General features: G+C 41.5%; 1 protein-coding gene across 2 annotated transcripts in view; it reads left to right on the top strand.

The window, feature by feature from the left end:
- Positions 1-12,840, top strand: part of LOC149442367 (uncharacterized) — a 302,010-nt gene that overhangs the window by 76,846 nt on the left and 212,324 nt on the right. For both annotated transcript variants that reach the window (XR_016307201.1, XM_089656212.1), the window contains exon 2: positions 9,199-9,271. Coding sequence is in view for 1 of the 2 variants with exons in the window: in XM_089656212.1 (XP_089512338.1) it covers positions 9,199-9,271 (73 nt within the window). In the remaining variant the exon portion in view is untranslated. The remainder of the gene's footprint in view (positions 1-9,198; positions 9,272-12,840) is intronic.

Consider the following 12,840-nt stretch of genomic DNA (forward strand, 5'->3'; position numbering starts at 1 on the left):
CAGGTGCAGGATCGTGGGTGCAGCAGCAGGTAAGTATGGCAGCAATTAGGATACAAGCCAGGTGAAGATACAGGTAAGTAGGTGCAGCAGACTCAGTCAAGCCGGGTCAGGATCAAATGAGCAAATCAAGTACAAGGGAGCAGGCAAGCGGATAGTCAGGGATAGCCGGAGTCAGTGCAGGCGGAGTTCTTTCTTAGTCAGGTCAGATCAGGATACAGGCAACAGAATCAGGTTATGAAGTGCAGGACGTTATAGACCAGAAGGCATTGATTACACTGTATTGCAGGTTTAAATAGCCCGCCTTGCGGTGACGTGTACACTACTGCGCACTCGCACGCTTCTGCACATGCACGCCCGCATGCTCCCGCTCTCTACACTCTACAAACTGGAGGTAATTATTCTTTAATTTAGCACATTAATAGCCCGCCTTGTAAAAGTGGCGCTATTAAGAACCAACTGAATCTACATCAAGTGTTGGTATAGCTACTACAACATACGACATGGAATTTTGAAAGTCCATAGCACCGAAAAAAGTGTTTTTAGGGATTTATTAAAGTGATTCTAAAGGCTTAGTTTTAATTAAAGAAAAAAATAAACATGTCTATATTACCTGCTGTGTGCTGTGATTTTGCACAGAGCAGCCCAGATCTTCTTCTTCTCGGGTCACCCACAGGCTGTCCTGGCCCCTCCCTCCTGTTGGGTGCCCCCACAGCAAGCAGCTTGCTATGGGGCAATTGCTGCTCCATGTGTCCATTCACACATGGAGCCTCGGCTAGGCTCCGCCCCCTCTCTTCTCATTGGCTCACTGGCTGTGATTGACAGCAATGTGGCTCTTGCTTCTGTCTCAGACAGTGAGAAGAGGGAGTCCTGGGATAGCCGACACTCCAGTGCACATCACTGGTTTGAGAGGGGGCTTAAGTGAGTATTGAGGGGCTGGGATTGATGCTGCACACGGAAGATAAAAATCCTTCAATCTTTAGAACTACTTTCAATTCCCCTGAATGTGCTGAAGAAATACAAGCTGTCAAGCAAGTCATCAGGAGCTTCAATAGGAGGCCACTCACAAGAACCAGACAGATATGACTCTCGATGTAAAAAAAAGATGAAAAAGTAGATGGTGGCATGAGCTGATTGAGCAGCAGAAAAGAGGTGGATCACTACAGAACACCACTGGATTCACTGGGCATGTATGTTTTTTGTGAAGAACACTGTGAAAAAGGTAAGGGGCAAAAAAAACTAGTGGGGGGGGTCTTTAAACTGCATCTTACCCCTCATTCAATCTCTCCTCTCCACCACCCTTCTCCCCACCCCTTTTTTTCCCCCCTTCCCTGTATGGCAGGTTGGACACCGATGCTTTAAATTGTTGCAACTGTTGAGCATAGAAACCTTACAAAAAAGAATACACTCAGCACACGATGGTTCAATAAATGTCCTTTATTTGTAACAGTTTAATTACTTAACATTACCGTCATGTCACATTGCCAACATTTATCTTACCGTTGTCTATACTCAAACATTGCATGGATCTGTCTAGCCATTTTATATGCACAAATGTTTATTGTTCCCCATTGTGGGGATTTATTGTTTTGCAACCTCAATAAAAAGATTGTAATCTAAAATGCAGACCACAATGTAGGGCGGAGAGTGGATAGTAACAAATGCCCCAATAAAAACGGAATCTGTTCTACTACAAGGGTATGGCTGCTCCAGGGGGTATAAAGTATGACAGACCTGAGGAAAATTGTTCCATTCCTCACTGAAATTGTACTGTTGTCTGTGTCCCTGTAATGGGGTTAGTAGCAAATGATGGCAACTCTTCAAAAAGTGGGAACACACTAATGTAATTTCATCGTTGTTTTCAATCTTTTTGATGTTATCCTGTCATCGCCCTGTGGGAAAAAAACCTGCTAAAAAGCCTGCATATACTTATTTACTGCCAGCCCATTTCATGAAATGCTGATTCTTCACTTGCCCATCGTCCTCTTCAAGTATTCAGTTGGTCGGATGGTTTGCATATGTTTCCTCTGCCACTTGCTGTGGTTGCTTCTTATGAAATATTACCTGATAATCCTGCCATGAAGGTTGTTTATTATTATTATTATTATCTATTATGGAGTGCAAACAGTTGTGCTCCTGCAAAACAGTCCCTTTATGGATAGTACAAGCGGCCGTGCCCACACACATTGCTCAGGCGTGGTCCACTGTTGTCGCCATGGGTCTTCTATGTTACAGACGTCTGCCATTAGGGCTCATGGTACAAGAGACTGAAAGAGACAGCTGTCATGCTACAAGACTCGATGAGCAGCTTCTGCCTTGTCACCGGAGATTGTAAGTGTTGTAACATGAATGATATGAGTGACTGCTGTTATGTTACAAGACACTCTGAATGACCACTGTCATGGTAATTAGCAATTCTACTCTATGCAGTTGCAGCCCATAGCATTGGTTATGTGCACCTTCTGTAGAAAATGTGTGTGCAAGCTGGTAGACATTTAAAGACTGCTGTTGTGATAGAGAACCCACCATAAAACGAGTCATGGGATATGCAGGAGGTTGGCTTAGGCTTTTGCGGTTCTTATTACAAAGCATGTTTGTATGTGAATCTTGGGTACTTGGAAAAAAAACAGTATTAGTTGAGATATTATAGGGATATCTTTTCTACAAACCCCTGTGGTAGTGCCTACACTTTAGTTAGGCAGTGGATACTTCTGTCTACCTTTTTGTGGTGACAAAGTCCCATGTAGAAACAAATCTTGTCTCGTGTGATCACTGCATAGATTGGAACATTTGTGGGGCAGGGAAATGCCAACTAGAGGACTTGGATTGGAAACAGACTGATGGGTGGACCCAGTATCTGGGACAAATATCCCCTGAGAGGGGATCAGATGAAGTCTACCGAGACTGCTGCTCATAACTTTAAGTGCTATCCTATAGTGAGAGGATATTAAATCATGAGTCTATGCATATTCAATAAGACTGGATGGAACCTTGAACATGCATACTTAATGTGTAAGGTGGCTACCTGCATGAATAATGTACTGGAAGAAAGGGTCATACGGGACCATAAAGCATGTGTTCAAGTGATGCTGTTTAAGAAGAGACAAAGAGAGGTTGTCACAGCTTTGTGTTGTCTATGAATGTTCTGTTTTAATTGATTTAACGTGTAATTAAAACTAATGCTTTTTTTTGGTGTGGTTTAAATGATTGCTCACTGTTCTATATTTTCATGCTTATATTTCATTTAAAGGTTTATAGACTCTCCTGATAGTAAAGTTGTTGTGTGCCACTTCCTGTGCTGATGGCAACTGTTTCCCCAAAATTTTATACTTTTTTCACTGCAGAGATTTCCCCTGCAGTACTGTTTTTCTGCCTTCTAGATGCTCCCATGGCTCTCATCATTCACCCATTTCCCTTGAGCTCAGGTTGTCCTGCTCCTCCAATAGCCTGTGACTGGACAGTGAAAGGAGAAATGGCACAGTGAACAGCTTATCTCTCTGTCAGTCTGCTTTCTCTTCATATCAGCTTGCTATTTTGTCAGCACATAAACTTATTGGCTCCTTGTACTGCTTCTTCCTCACACATGTCATTGCTGCTGCACTGTAGCTGCACAAGTCTGATACCTGACTCAAATTCAGTTACTTAGGCTCCTTGCATTTTAAAAGTATATTTTAGCATGTATTTATAATTAGAGAACTGCATTCATTTATCTTTTCTATCTGCCTATACTTCAACCCTATGCTAAACCCACAACAGTAAAATCACTCTGTATAATGCAGTAAAGCATGCTTGGTATGCCCAATGTGGAACCTGAGGGGTTAATCCTCCACATTGTGTAAAAAGGCTGTTTGATACTGTCTTCTCTGATCCGCTCCTTCTACTGTCCCCAATCTATCTCCTGATAGAACAGAGCCTTGGGGGCACGCTGCACATGCTCTTTTGGTGCTCTGTCCAGACAGAGGGTCAGGGGTTCTGTAGCCTCATAGGACCATCAGGGGAGAATGAAAACTCCTCCTACAAGCTTTAACCAGGGCTCAGCTGGACACTGATAAAGTCACAAGACTGCTATATACTGCTGATGAAAAAAAGGTATTTATCAGTTTATATTTGCTAAATAATTGCATTTCCATGTTCTGTGTACTGTGGGAGACCAGATATAGTGAATGCAGGGTTCTGGGTTTAGTAACTTTTTAAAGAGCTTCAGCCCCTTTTTTAGTGGTTCCACCCACCCCCCATGCTGCCATTATGGTGCATGTGCAGAAGGGCTCTGCCCAAGTCTTTGGGTCCTGACAAAACCCTTTAGCACATCATCGCACAAACACCTAGTGCATGACCACCCTTAAAAGTTATTGAATACAAATCTGTTAATGTACTTACAACAATAGTAGGAAAAAAAACACATCAATATTAACTCCAGCCACAAGGCAAAGACACCTTATCCAGACATGGCAAGGTTGAAAGGCTAACCATTTTGGGGGTTGTGCCCCTTCCTCAGAGATTATCCAGCTCTGGCAACTCCCCCCTCATTGAGAATGTGGGCAGAGCCAAAACAATAAGATGATGCATAGCTCAGACCAGCTCAAAATACGACTTCCAAAACATCCCCAAATAGTCTCAAAAAACCAAGCAGTGGAACAAACCTTGACACCATTATGTTGACACCATTGGATGTGCTGCTGCTTGAGCACTGGAGTGTTTTCGTATATACATCTTTGTACAAGCAGGAAATTTCCAATGCAAGCGTAAATATGGCAGTTTCGATCCTTCCATAATAGTTGTCTTTGTGCATGCATGGGAAAAAGCTGTGTGTGAACAAATGTACTGGAGAAATTTGTGTGTGCATTGATGTGTCACAGAGCTCAGTGGACCTGAAGCCCTGTGGCATATCTGCGCATGCACAGAATCCAGGAGGGCAACACAGATATCATTCTCGCCTAGGAGAGGAGTGTAGAAGTGCTGCATTGCAGAGCAAATAGTCTATAAATACACACATACTGTATATACACTATATGGCCAAAGATGTATGAAATCAAGCACCTAGGCATGCAGACTACTTTTACGAACATTTGTGAAAGAATGGGTCGATGTCAGAATTCAAGTGTAGTACCATCATAGGTTACCAGCTGTGCAGTAATGCCATCCGTGAAGTTTCCTTGCTACTAAATATTCCATGGTCAACTGTTAGTGGTATTATAACAAAGTGGAGGCAACTGGGAACAACAGCAACTCACCCACAAAGTGGCAGGCCACTGAAAATGATAGAAGTCGCCAACTGTCTGCAGAGTCCATCACTAAAAACCTCCAAACTTCATGTGGCCTTCAGATTAGCACAACAACCGTGCATAGAGCGCTTCATAGAATGGGTTTCTATGGCCGAGCAGCTGCATCCAAGCCCTACATCACCAAGTGCAATGCAAAGCATCGGATGCAGTAGTGTAAAGAACACCGCTACTGGACTAGAGCAGTGGAGACGTGTTCTCTGCAGTGACGAATCGTGCTTCTCTGTCTGGCAATCTGATGAATGTGTCTGGGTTTGCCAGGAAAACAGTACTTGCCTGACTGGATTGTGCCAAATGTAAAGTTTAGTGGAGGGGGGATTATGGTGTAGGGTTGGTTTTCAGGGGTTGAGCTTTTCCCCTTAGTTCCAGTGAAAGGGAACTCCTACGGCTTCAGCATACCAAGACATTTTGGACAATTTTATGCTTCCAACTTTGTGGAAACAGTTTGGAGATGGCTCCTTCCTGTTCCAACATGACTGCACACCAGTGCACAAAGCAAGGTCCATAAAGACATGGGTGAGCAAGTCTGGGGTGGAGGAACTTGACTGGCCTGCAAAGTCCTGATCTCAACCAGACAGAACACCTTTGGGATGAAATAGAGCGGAGAATGCGAGCCAGGCCTTCTCGCCCGACATCAGCGCCTGGCCTCACAAATGCGCTTCTGGAAGAATGGTCAAACATTCCCATAGACACGCTCCTAAACTTTGTGAACAGCATTCCCAGGAGAGTTGAAGTTGTTATAGTTGCAAAGGGTAGACCTACTCAATATTGAACCCTACAGACTAAGACTGAGATGCCATTAAAGTTCATGACGTGCGTGCAAAGGCAGGCACCCCAATACTTTTGGTAATATAGTGTGTGTGTGTGTATATGTATATGTGTGTATATATATATATATATATATATATATATATATATATATATATATATATATAATTATTATTATACAGTATTTATATAGCACCAAAGGGTATGCTCAGCGCTGTACAGTAGCAAGGGGGACAGAACATGTGCAAAGGCAGGTGTCCCAATACTTTTGGCAATATAGTGTATATCTCTTCAATTGTAAGAGGAAGGGGGGAGGAGGCAAGGCAATATTTATTTATTTCAGGTACTTATATAGCGCCGTCCATTTTTATGCAGCGCTTTACATATATATTGTACATTCACATCAGTCCCTAACCCTCAAGGGGTGTACAATCTCAGGTCACTAACTCACATTCATACATACATATACTAGGGCCAATTTAGACAGGATCCAATTAACCTACCAACATGTCTTTGGAGTGTGGGAGGAAACTGGAGTAATATGAGACTTCGTTTAGGGTGAAGGTTTACTTTAACCCCAATCTATCCGCAATGAGAAAAGAACATTTGGCTGGAAATAGGCCTTTAAAAAAATGTAAAGCACGGTTATGAATGGTCTAAAGTACAGGTATCATTTTCCCCACATTTGAAAGTGAGCTCCGAGTATGAAGAGCTTGGCCAGTGCCTCTGTATCCAAAGCTTTTGTCCCTAAGCCAACTCCTTCTAGCACGTCAGCAGAGATCTTTCTCAGAAGGCAGCTGGAAGTGTTCTCACTCTCATGTGAAACTTGACTTGTCTCACTACATGGTTTGTCTGATTAAAGAGCAGAAAATATGGCTTATCCTCTTTGAAACAAGACTAAGCATTTTGTGCTGATCTATAGAACATTTCCAGATACCTGACCTCCATGTTAGTATTTAGAAGTGCTTGTTATGCCTGTGGTCTAGAAGAGACTCTATTATGTGTGTGGGCCACTGAAATGTTTGAAGGAAAGTGTGTGGGCCAGAGATGTTTTTCCCTGAATCCACAATGACTCATATTTTTTATATTTGCATTGAGAACCATACAACTTACAGCACTTCAGTGTCCCACATCACTGCAAAGTGATTTTTGTGACATCAAAAATTGTCTCCGATCAAAAATATAAACTTTTCAAGAAGATATATTAGCATTAAAATTCCTCCATCTATTTCACATCTACAGTATGCCTATGAAATGAACTTTCAGTTCTGTAGCAACAACCCCTGTTATTGTCATATAGCACAGTCAGTGTTGATAGGGGGAATCCCTCCCCTATTGTGTTATCCTGGCAGGGGGTGATGGGGGGGAGCTGTCCCTGCTGGGAGAACATAGTGAGTGTTGCTAGCGGCTGTAGCCAGAAAAATCCAACAGGCTGGTTGTACTGAAGTCCTACAACAATTAAATTGGGTACAATCAGCCTACTCATAGATGGTTAGAATATTGTCTGCTTCCTGCTGAACCATTCAAGTAAAGAATATTGTGTTTAAGTGTCCAGTTATGACTGAATTCTACATGGTTCACATGAAACAAAGCCATCCGCAATTGGGTCCCCAGCTACATCACTAACAGTCTCTAAATACCAACTTAATTGTTCTCTTCGTTCTTCCCAAGACCTCCTGCTTTTTAGCTGCCTTGTCACCTCCTCCCATGCTTGCCTCAAGGACTTCTCCCAAGTTTCTCCTATCCTCTGGAACTCCCTACCCCAATCTGTCTGACTATCTTCTAGTCTGTCCACTTTTAGACAATCCCTGAAAATCTTTCTCTTCAGAGAGGCCTACCCTGCTAATTCCCTACAGTTATTACCTTTTTGTATCGCTTGACCTGCCCTCTGATATTGTAAGCTCTAGTGAGCAGGGCCCTTTGATTCCTATTTTATTCATTTGTATTATAATTGTACAGTCTGCCCTTATGTTGTAAAGTGCTGTGTAAACTGTTGGCGCTATATAAATCCTGTATAATAATAAACACACATGGCCATATGTATCACTGCTGCTGCCTCATCAATGCCTCTTTCAGGGCCAGAAGGTAAACTGTGGTTTATCCTGCTGGCTGCTAAGCCACTGTCCTATAGTAGCGCAATGGCTGGTAGGAGGAACCATGGCACCCAACGGTTTACACACTAGCCAAAACTCTGGGCTGGCAAGAATGCAAAGTTTTAACACACAACGTACTAGAAAGGTAAGTATCATCTTTCTTATTTTACAACCTGGGGCTTTTTCAATTTATTTATTTATTTTTTATATGGTGCTGTTGCCTAAATACACAGCCCCAGTCCTACCTCATCACCCTCCCTCTATTTAAAAAAAAAACAAAAAAAAAAAACACAATGGTTGACATTGCAGACCTCCTTATGAGATTGCTAGTTGCCTGGCTGTTATGACCCTTTTGGTGGCAAGTAACCAATCTGAAACAAGTATGCAGATATAGAAAGTCAGATTTTATTCAAATGCAAGGTGATTCAAATGATTGAAGAATGAGGATCAGAGTACAGCTAGGCCGCTAAAGGTTTCAGAAGGAAAGGTAAGCAGGTGCAGCCTCCTTGTTTCTCGAATGACAGGTTTCCTTTAACTGTGACACGAGCGGACTGACCATTTGGAAACTCGGGCACTGCCCAAAGGCCCGGGGTCAGTAGGGGGCCCCATGAGATGCCCCTGGTACCTTTTTTTTCATAGGCTTTTTTGAGTTTGGGCAAAGACACAGGGGCCCCATGATCCCCTATTGCCCGGGGGCCCCATGAGTTGTCAGTCCGCCCCTGCTGTGACAATTTAATGTTGAGAAAGGTTTGCTGCAGAATGCAAGGTGTATAAATCAGTCATTGATTCATTCTAATGGTAAAAGGTAAAATCGGAATAATTGTATATGAGCATGCTTATTTTTTTCACTTGGTTGTTTAGACTATTAAATGTATTTCTCAGTAAGCCTGTATCATGCATCTGAATCATTTTCTAAAATGCCATTTTATGATATGCTATTATGTATTATGATTATAGTAGTAAAAATGTGTTTCGTGTTTTTTATGCAGCCCCCGTTTATCACATAGTTAATTTTGTGTCTTGTTTTAATATTTCATTCTTTCATCTATGCTTTCTTCTAGGACATATTGCTGATGATTGTTAATGGACGGCATCAACATCAATCTCTTGCCTGCTCCAGCTATCTAGCAGAAGGTAAAAACTATACTTCGTAATTGAAATATATAATGATTAACATAATTTAGGTGTAATGAATGAGTGAAGCAACTTAAATGGTTTTGAATTTGGCATCTTTCTAAAATATTTCTATTCTTACTGTAAGCTGTATAAATGCCCCAGGAAAGTCAAATGTATGTTTACTAGTTATTTGGTGAAATGTAACAGAGCTGAAATGTGACAACTCCAAGCAATGAGCATGATTTTTACTACAAATTCACTGGTGAATCATGCACTGCTTTTGTAAAACACATTCACTAGGAACATTCACCTGTACTTCCACCAAATTAAGCAACGTTTGTGGACACTCACCAGTATATGTTCTTTTGTGGAAAAGGGCGACTATGGTACTCTCTGCTCACAATTTATAACCCAGCATCTGTGACATCCAGGCCATCTGTGACATTCCACATTTGCCAAAAACCATATACATACCCCATTCCAAAGTGGTAAATCTGCACCTAAAATGTGTTTTTAATGCACAGCAAATTAATAGGTGTGCTTTCAAGCATGGTCCCTACACATGATATACTTTAATTTTCCTTTACTTCCTTGCCACTATGTTTTGTTGACAGGAGCGATGGAAATACCCATCGCTCCCGGATATGGAGGTGAATGCGACTCACTTTATGTGACATCGCAGGCGCTTAGTAATTAATGCAATGCTGTCACATAGGAGTTAGGAGAAAGTAGCCCTGTGCAAACTTCTGCTAGCAATTAGAACCTGTGGCTGAATAGTGTGATGGGGTAGTGAAGAAAAATGGAGTATAGACGGCTCAGGGACAGGGCTTTTAAAATATATGTAAAAGACTGTATTAAAGACAGATCCATCACTTTAACATGGGGGTTGATTTATAAAAGCCAAATAGACTGTGGACTTTGCAAGTACAGTTGCACTCATTGTCCCTAGAACTTAGTGAATGTTCTGAAGCTTCACTTTGTAAGGAATCAAGTGCAAGGAAAATTTAAAAAAATCCATTGTTGCTTGCACATGATTGGATGTTGGAAATCAGTAGAGCTTCACCACAATCACTAAGCTCTGGGACAGGGGCGGACTGACAACTCATGGGGCCCCCGGGCAATAGGGGATCATGGGGCCCCTGTGTCCTCACTTACACTCAAACCACACCCAAAAAAGCCTATGAAAGGTACCAGGGACATCTCATGGGGCCCCCTACTAACCCCGGGCCCCCGGGCATTGCCTGAGTTCCCAAATGGTCAGTCTGCCCCTGCTCTTGGAAAATGAGTGCACCTGCATTTGCAAAGTGCACAGTCTATTTTCCTTTAGTAAATCAACCTGACAGAGTTTGTGCAAAGCAAAGGATTTGGTGCAAATGCACTGAATGTCACATTATAATAGGTTATGAATAGTGAGTGAAGAACATGTGTTGTTGAAGGTCCAGAAATATTGCTTTCTTGATGAATGTACAAGTGAATCTTCACAATGCATGTTTTATAAATGCAGTTCGTGATATGTAAATATTGCATAGAACACTTTTACTTGGGTTCTGTATATCCTAATGTAAAAATGTGATTTTTTTTTTTTGGGCCATGTGATATACATTATAGATTACTGTATCAGTACAAGGTACATTAGAGCACTGTACAAAACCTGGCCAATTATGTAATCCTATGAAGGTTTATTTTATATAGTGGACAGCCTACAAGAGATGATTATAAGCGCTTACCTTGTTTTATGTTCAAGGAAGTGTTTTATTTACATATTTCTGCCTTTGCTATTGTTGCAATAAAATATAATCTTTATATCATAAACACAGCTATCACCAGGATATCATACACTGGGTTGGCAGCAGTATAATTCCGTAAACCACAGTGCACAAGAACTGGAAGACCCCTTTCACACAGGTGTTTTCTTCTGTCTGTTTTTCATCTGCTTCTTGATGGTTGAAATACAGATGGCAATGCATTCTTAAAGGGAAACGGATGTGCACAGGTAATCACCAGGAAATGGATTTAAACAGGCAATGATCCTTTTTTGCATTAGTTGTTAGGAGCCTACACTCTGTGGCATCTTAAACAGTGACAGGGATGAGTAATTGGTTAGTAAGGAGCAAGCACCTGCTGACGTCCTAACAACCATTCCCAATTCCCCACTGACAGCGGAACGTAAACAAAAAAAACAGAAAACTAATAATAAAAAAACTGGGCTGCATGCTCTAGTAAGGGTCTGGTATGGATTTTGGATGGGACCTCAGAACATTTCAAGTTTTTTTTGGTTTGCTTTTGGTGTGAGGTCTCCCTCAAATCCATACTAGTTCCAAAGGGCCTGGTATGGATTCAGGGGGGTACCAGAGCATGCAGCCCAGTTTTTTTTTTTTTGCCATGACATCTCCTCCAAATCCATATCTGATTCAAAGAGACTGGTATAATTTGGGGAAGAGGGGTCTTCAAGCTGCGTTTTTTTTTTAAATTATTATTTTTTTAATGTCTGATCTTTTGTTAACATTCTGCTGTCAGTGAGAAATCACTCACTGATAGCAGGGATGAGCCATGGTTGTTAGGGATGGCAGCAGACAAATGTAAAAATGGATACAAGAAAACTGATGTTTTAAAAGAAGACTGAAAGGATAACGCTAGTGTGAAAGGGGCCTAAACATTTTACTTACCAGCTTGGATCTTTTTATCCTTTGTATGATTTTAAAGCTCAGCCCTGTTCATTTCAAGTCTTTACCTCTATAAACATCATTAAGAAATGAGTCATGTGGAAGCAGCCAATGATTTGTGAAAGCACAATTGTGACTTTATAAAAAGATATGTTGAAGGCTTTCATGTAGTGAATTTGCACTCATCCAACTTTTTTTTTTTTATGAATCACAGATGCAAGACATATCATTAGGCCAGCTGGTGCATTAATGTTGTTACAGTAAAACTAATTCCAGCCACGTGGTCTAGCTAATCAGTAAAAACCCTTACATCATAGTATGTGTTATGTGTGCAACATCTGCTGTAATTGTGCCTGCGGTAAATTGGAGTTCATTGCAGTAACTGGCTGTGTACATGGGGGTAAAATTATCTGACTGCAGTCCTTTGATTCACTTCCATTGATGTCCTGCTGCTTTTCAATAAGAACTCAAATTTGTATATCCTCTTAAACTTTTGAAGGGGGGCATGTAGGCATAACCTGTCAGCTCAGTATGTTGCTAATGGTGGATATTACTAACCTGGAACTGTGTGATTTGTGTGTTGGAACTGCTTCTATCACAGAATCTATGGAGAATAGCTAGTCCACAAAGGGTGACCAATAGCATATGAGCTACAGTGGGATCAAGTTACATACAGCCTGTTCCTTCTGAGTTTGGCTTAGTGTTACTAAACCCAGGTCCCTGCAATTACTATATCTGGTCTCCCACAGTTCACAGAACATGGAAGTGAAAATATTTTAGTAAATATAAACTGCAAAATACCTTTTCTTATCAGCAGTTAAATCAGTCTTGTGACTTCTATACGTGTCCAGCAGAGCAATGGTTAAAGTTTGTAGGATGAGTTTTCTCTAGGAGGATGTAAAACCCCTGACCTCTGCTTGGACA

The sequence above is a fragment of the Staurois parvus genome, unplaced genomic scaffold (genome assembly GCF_062004578.1).
Source record: "Staurois parvus isolate SC_StPar_1 unplaced genomic scaffold, SC_StPar_1.0 ptg000894l, whole genome shotgun sequence".
Classification (NCBI taxonomy): Eukaryota; Metazoa; Chordata; class Amphibia; order Anura; family Ranidae; genus Staurois; species Staurois parvus.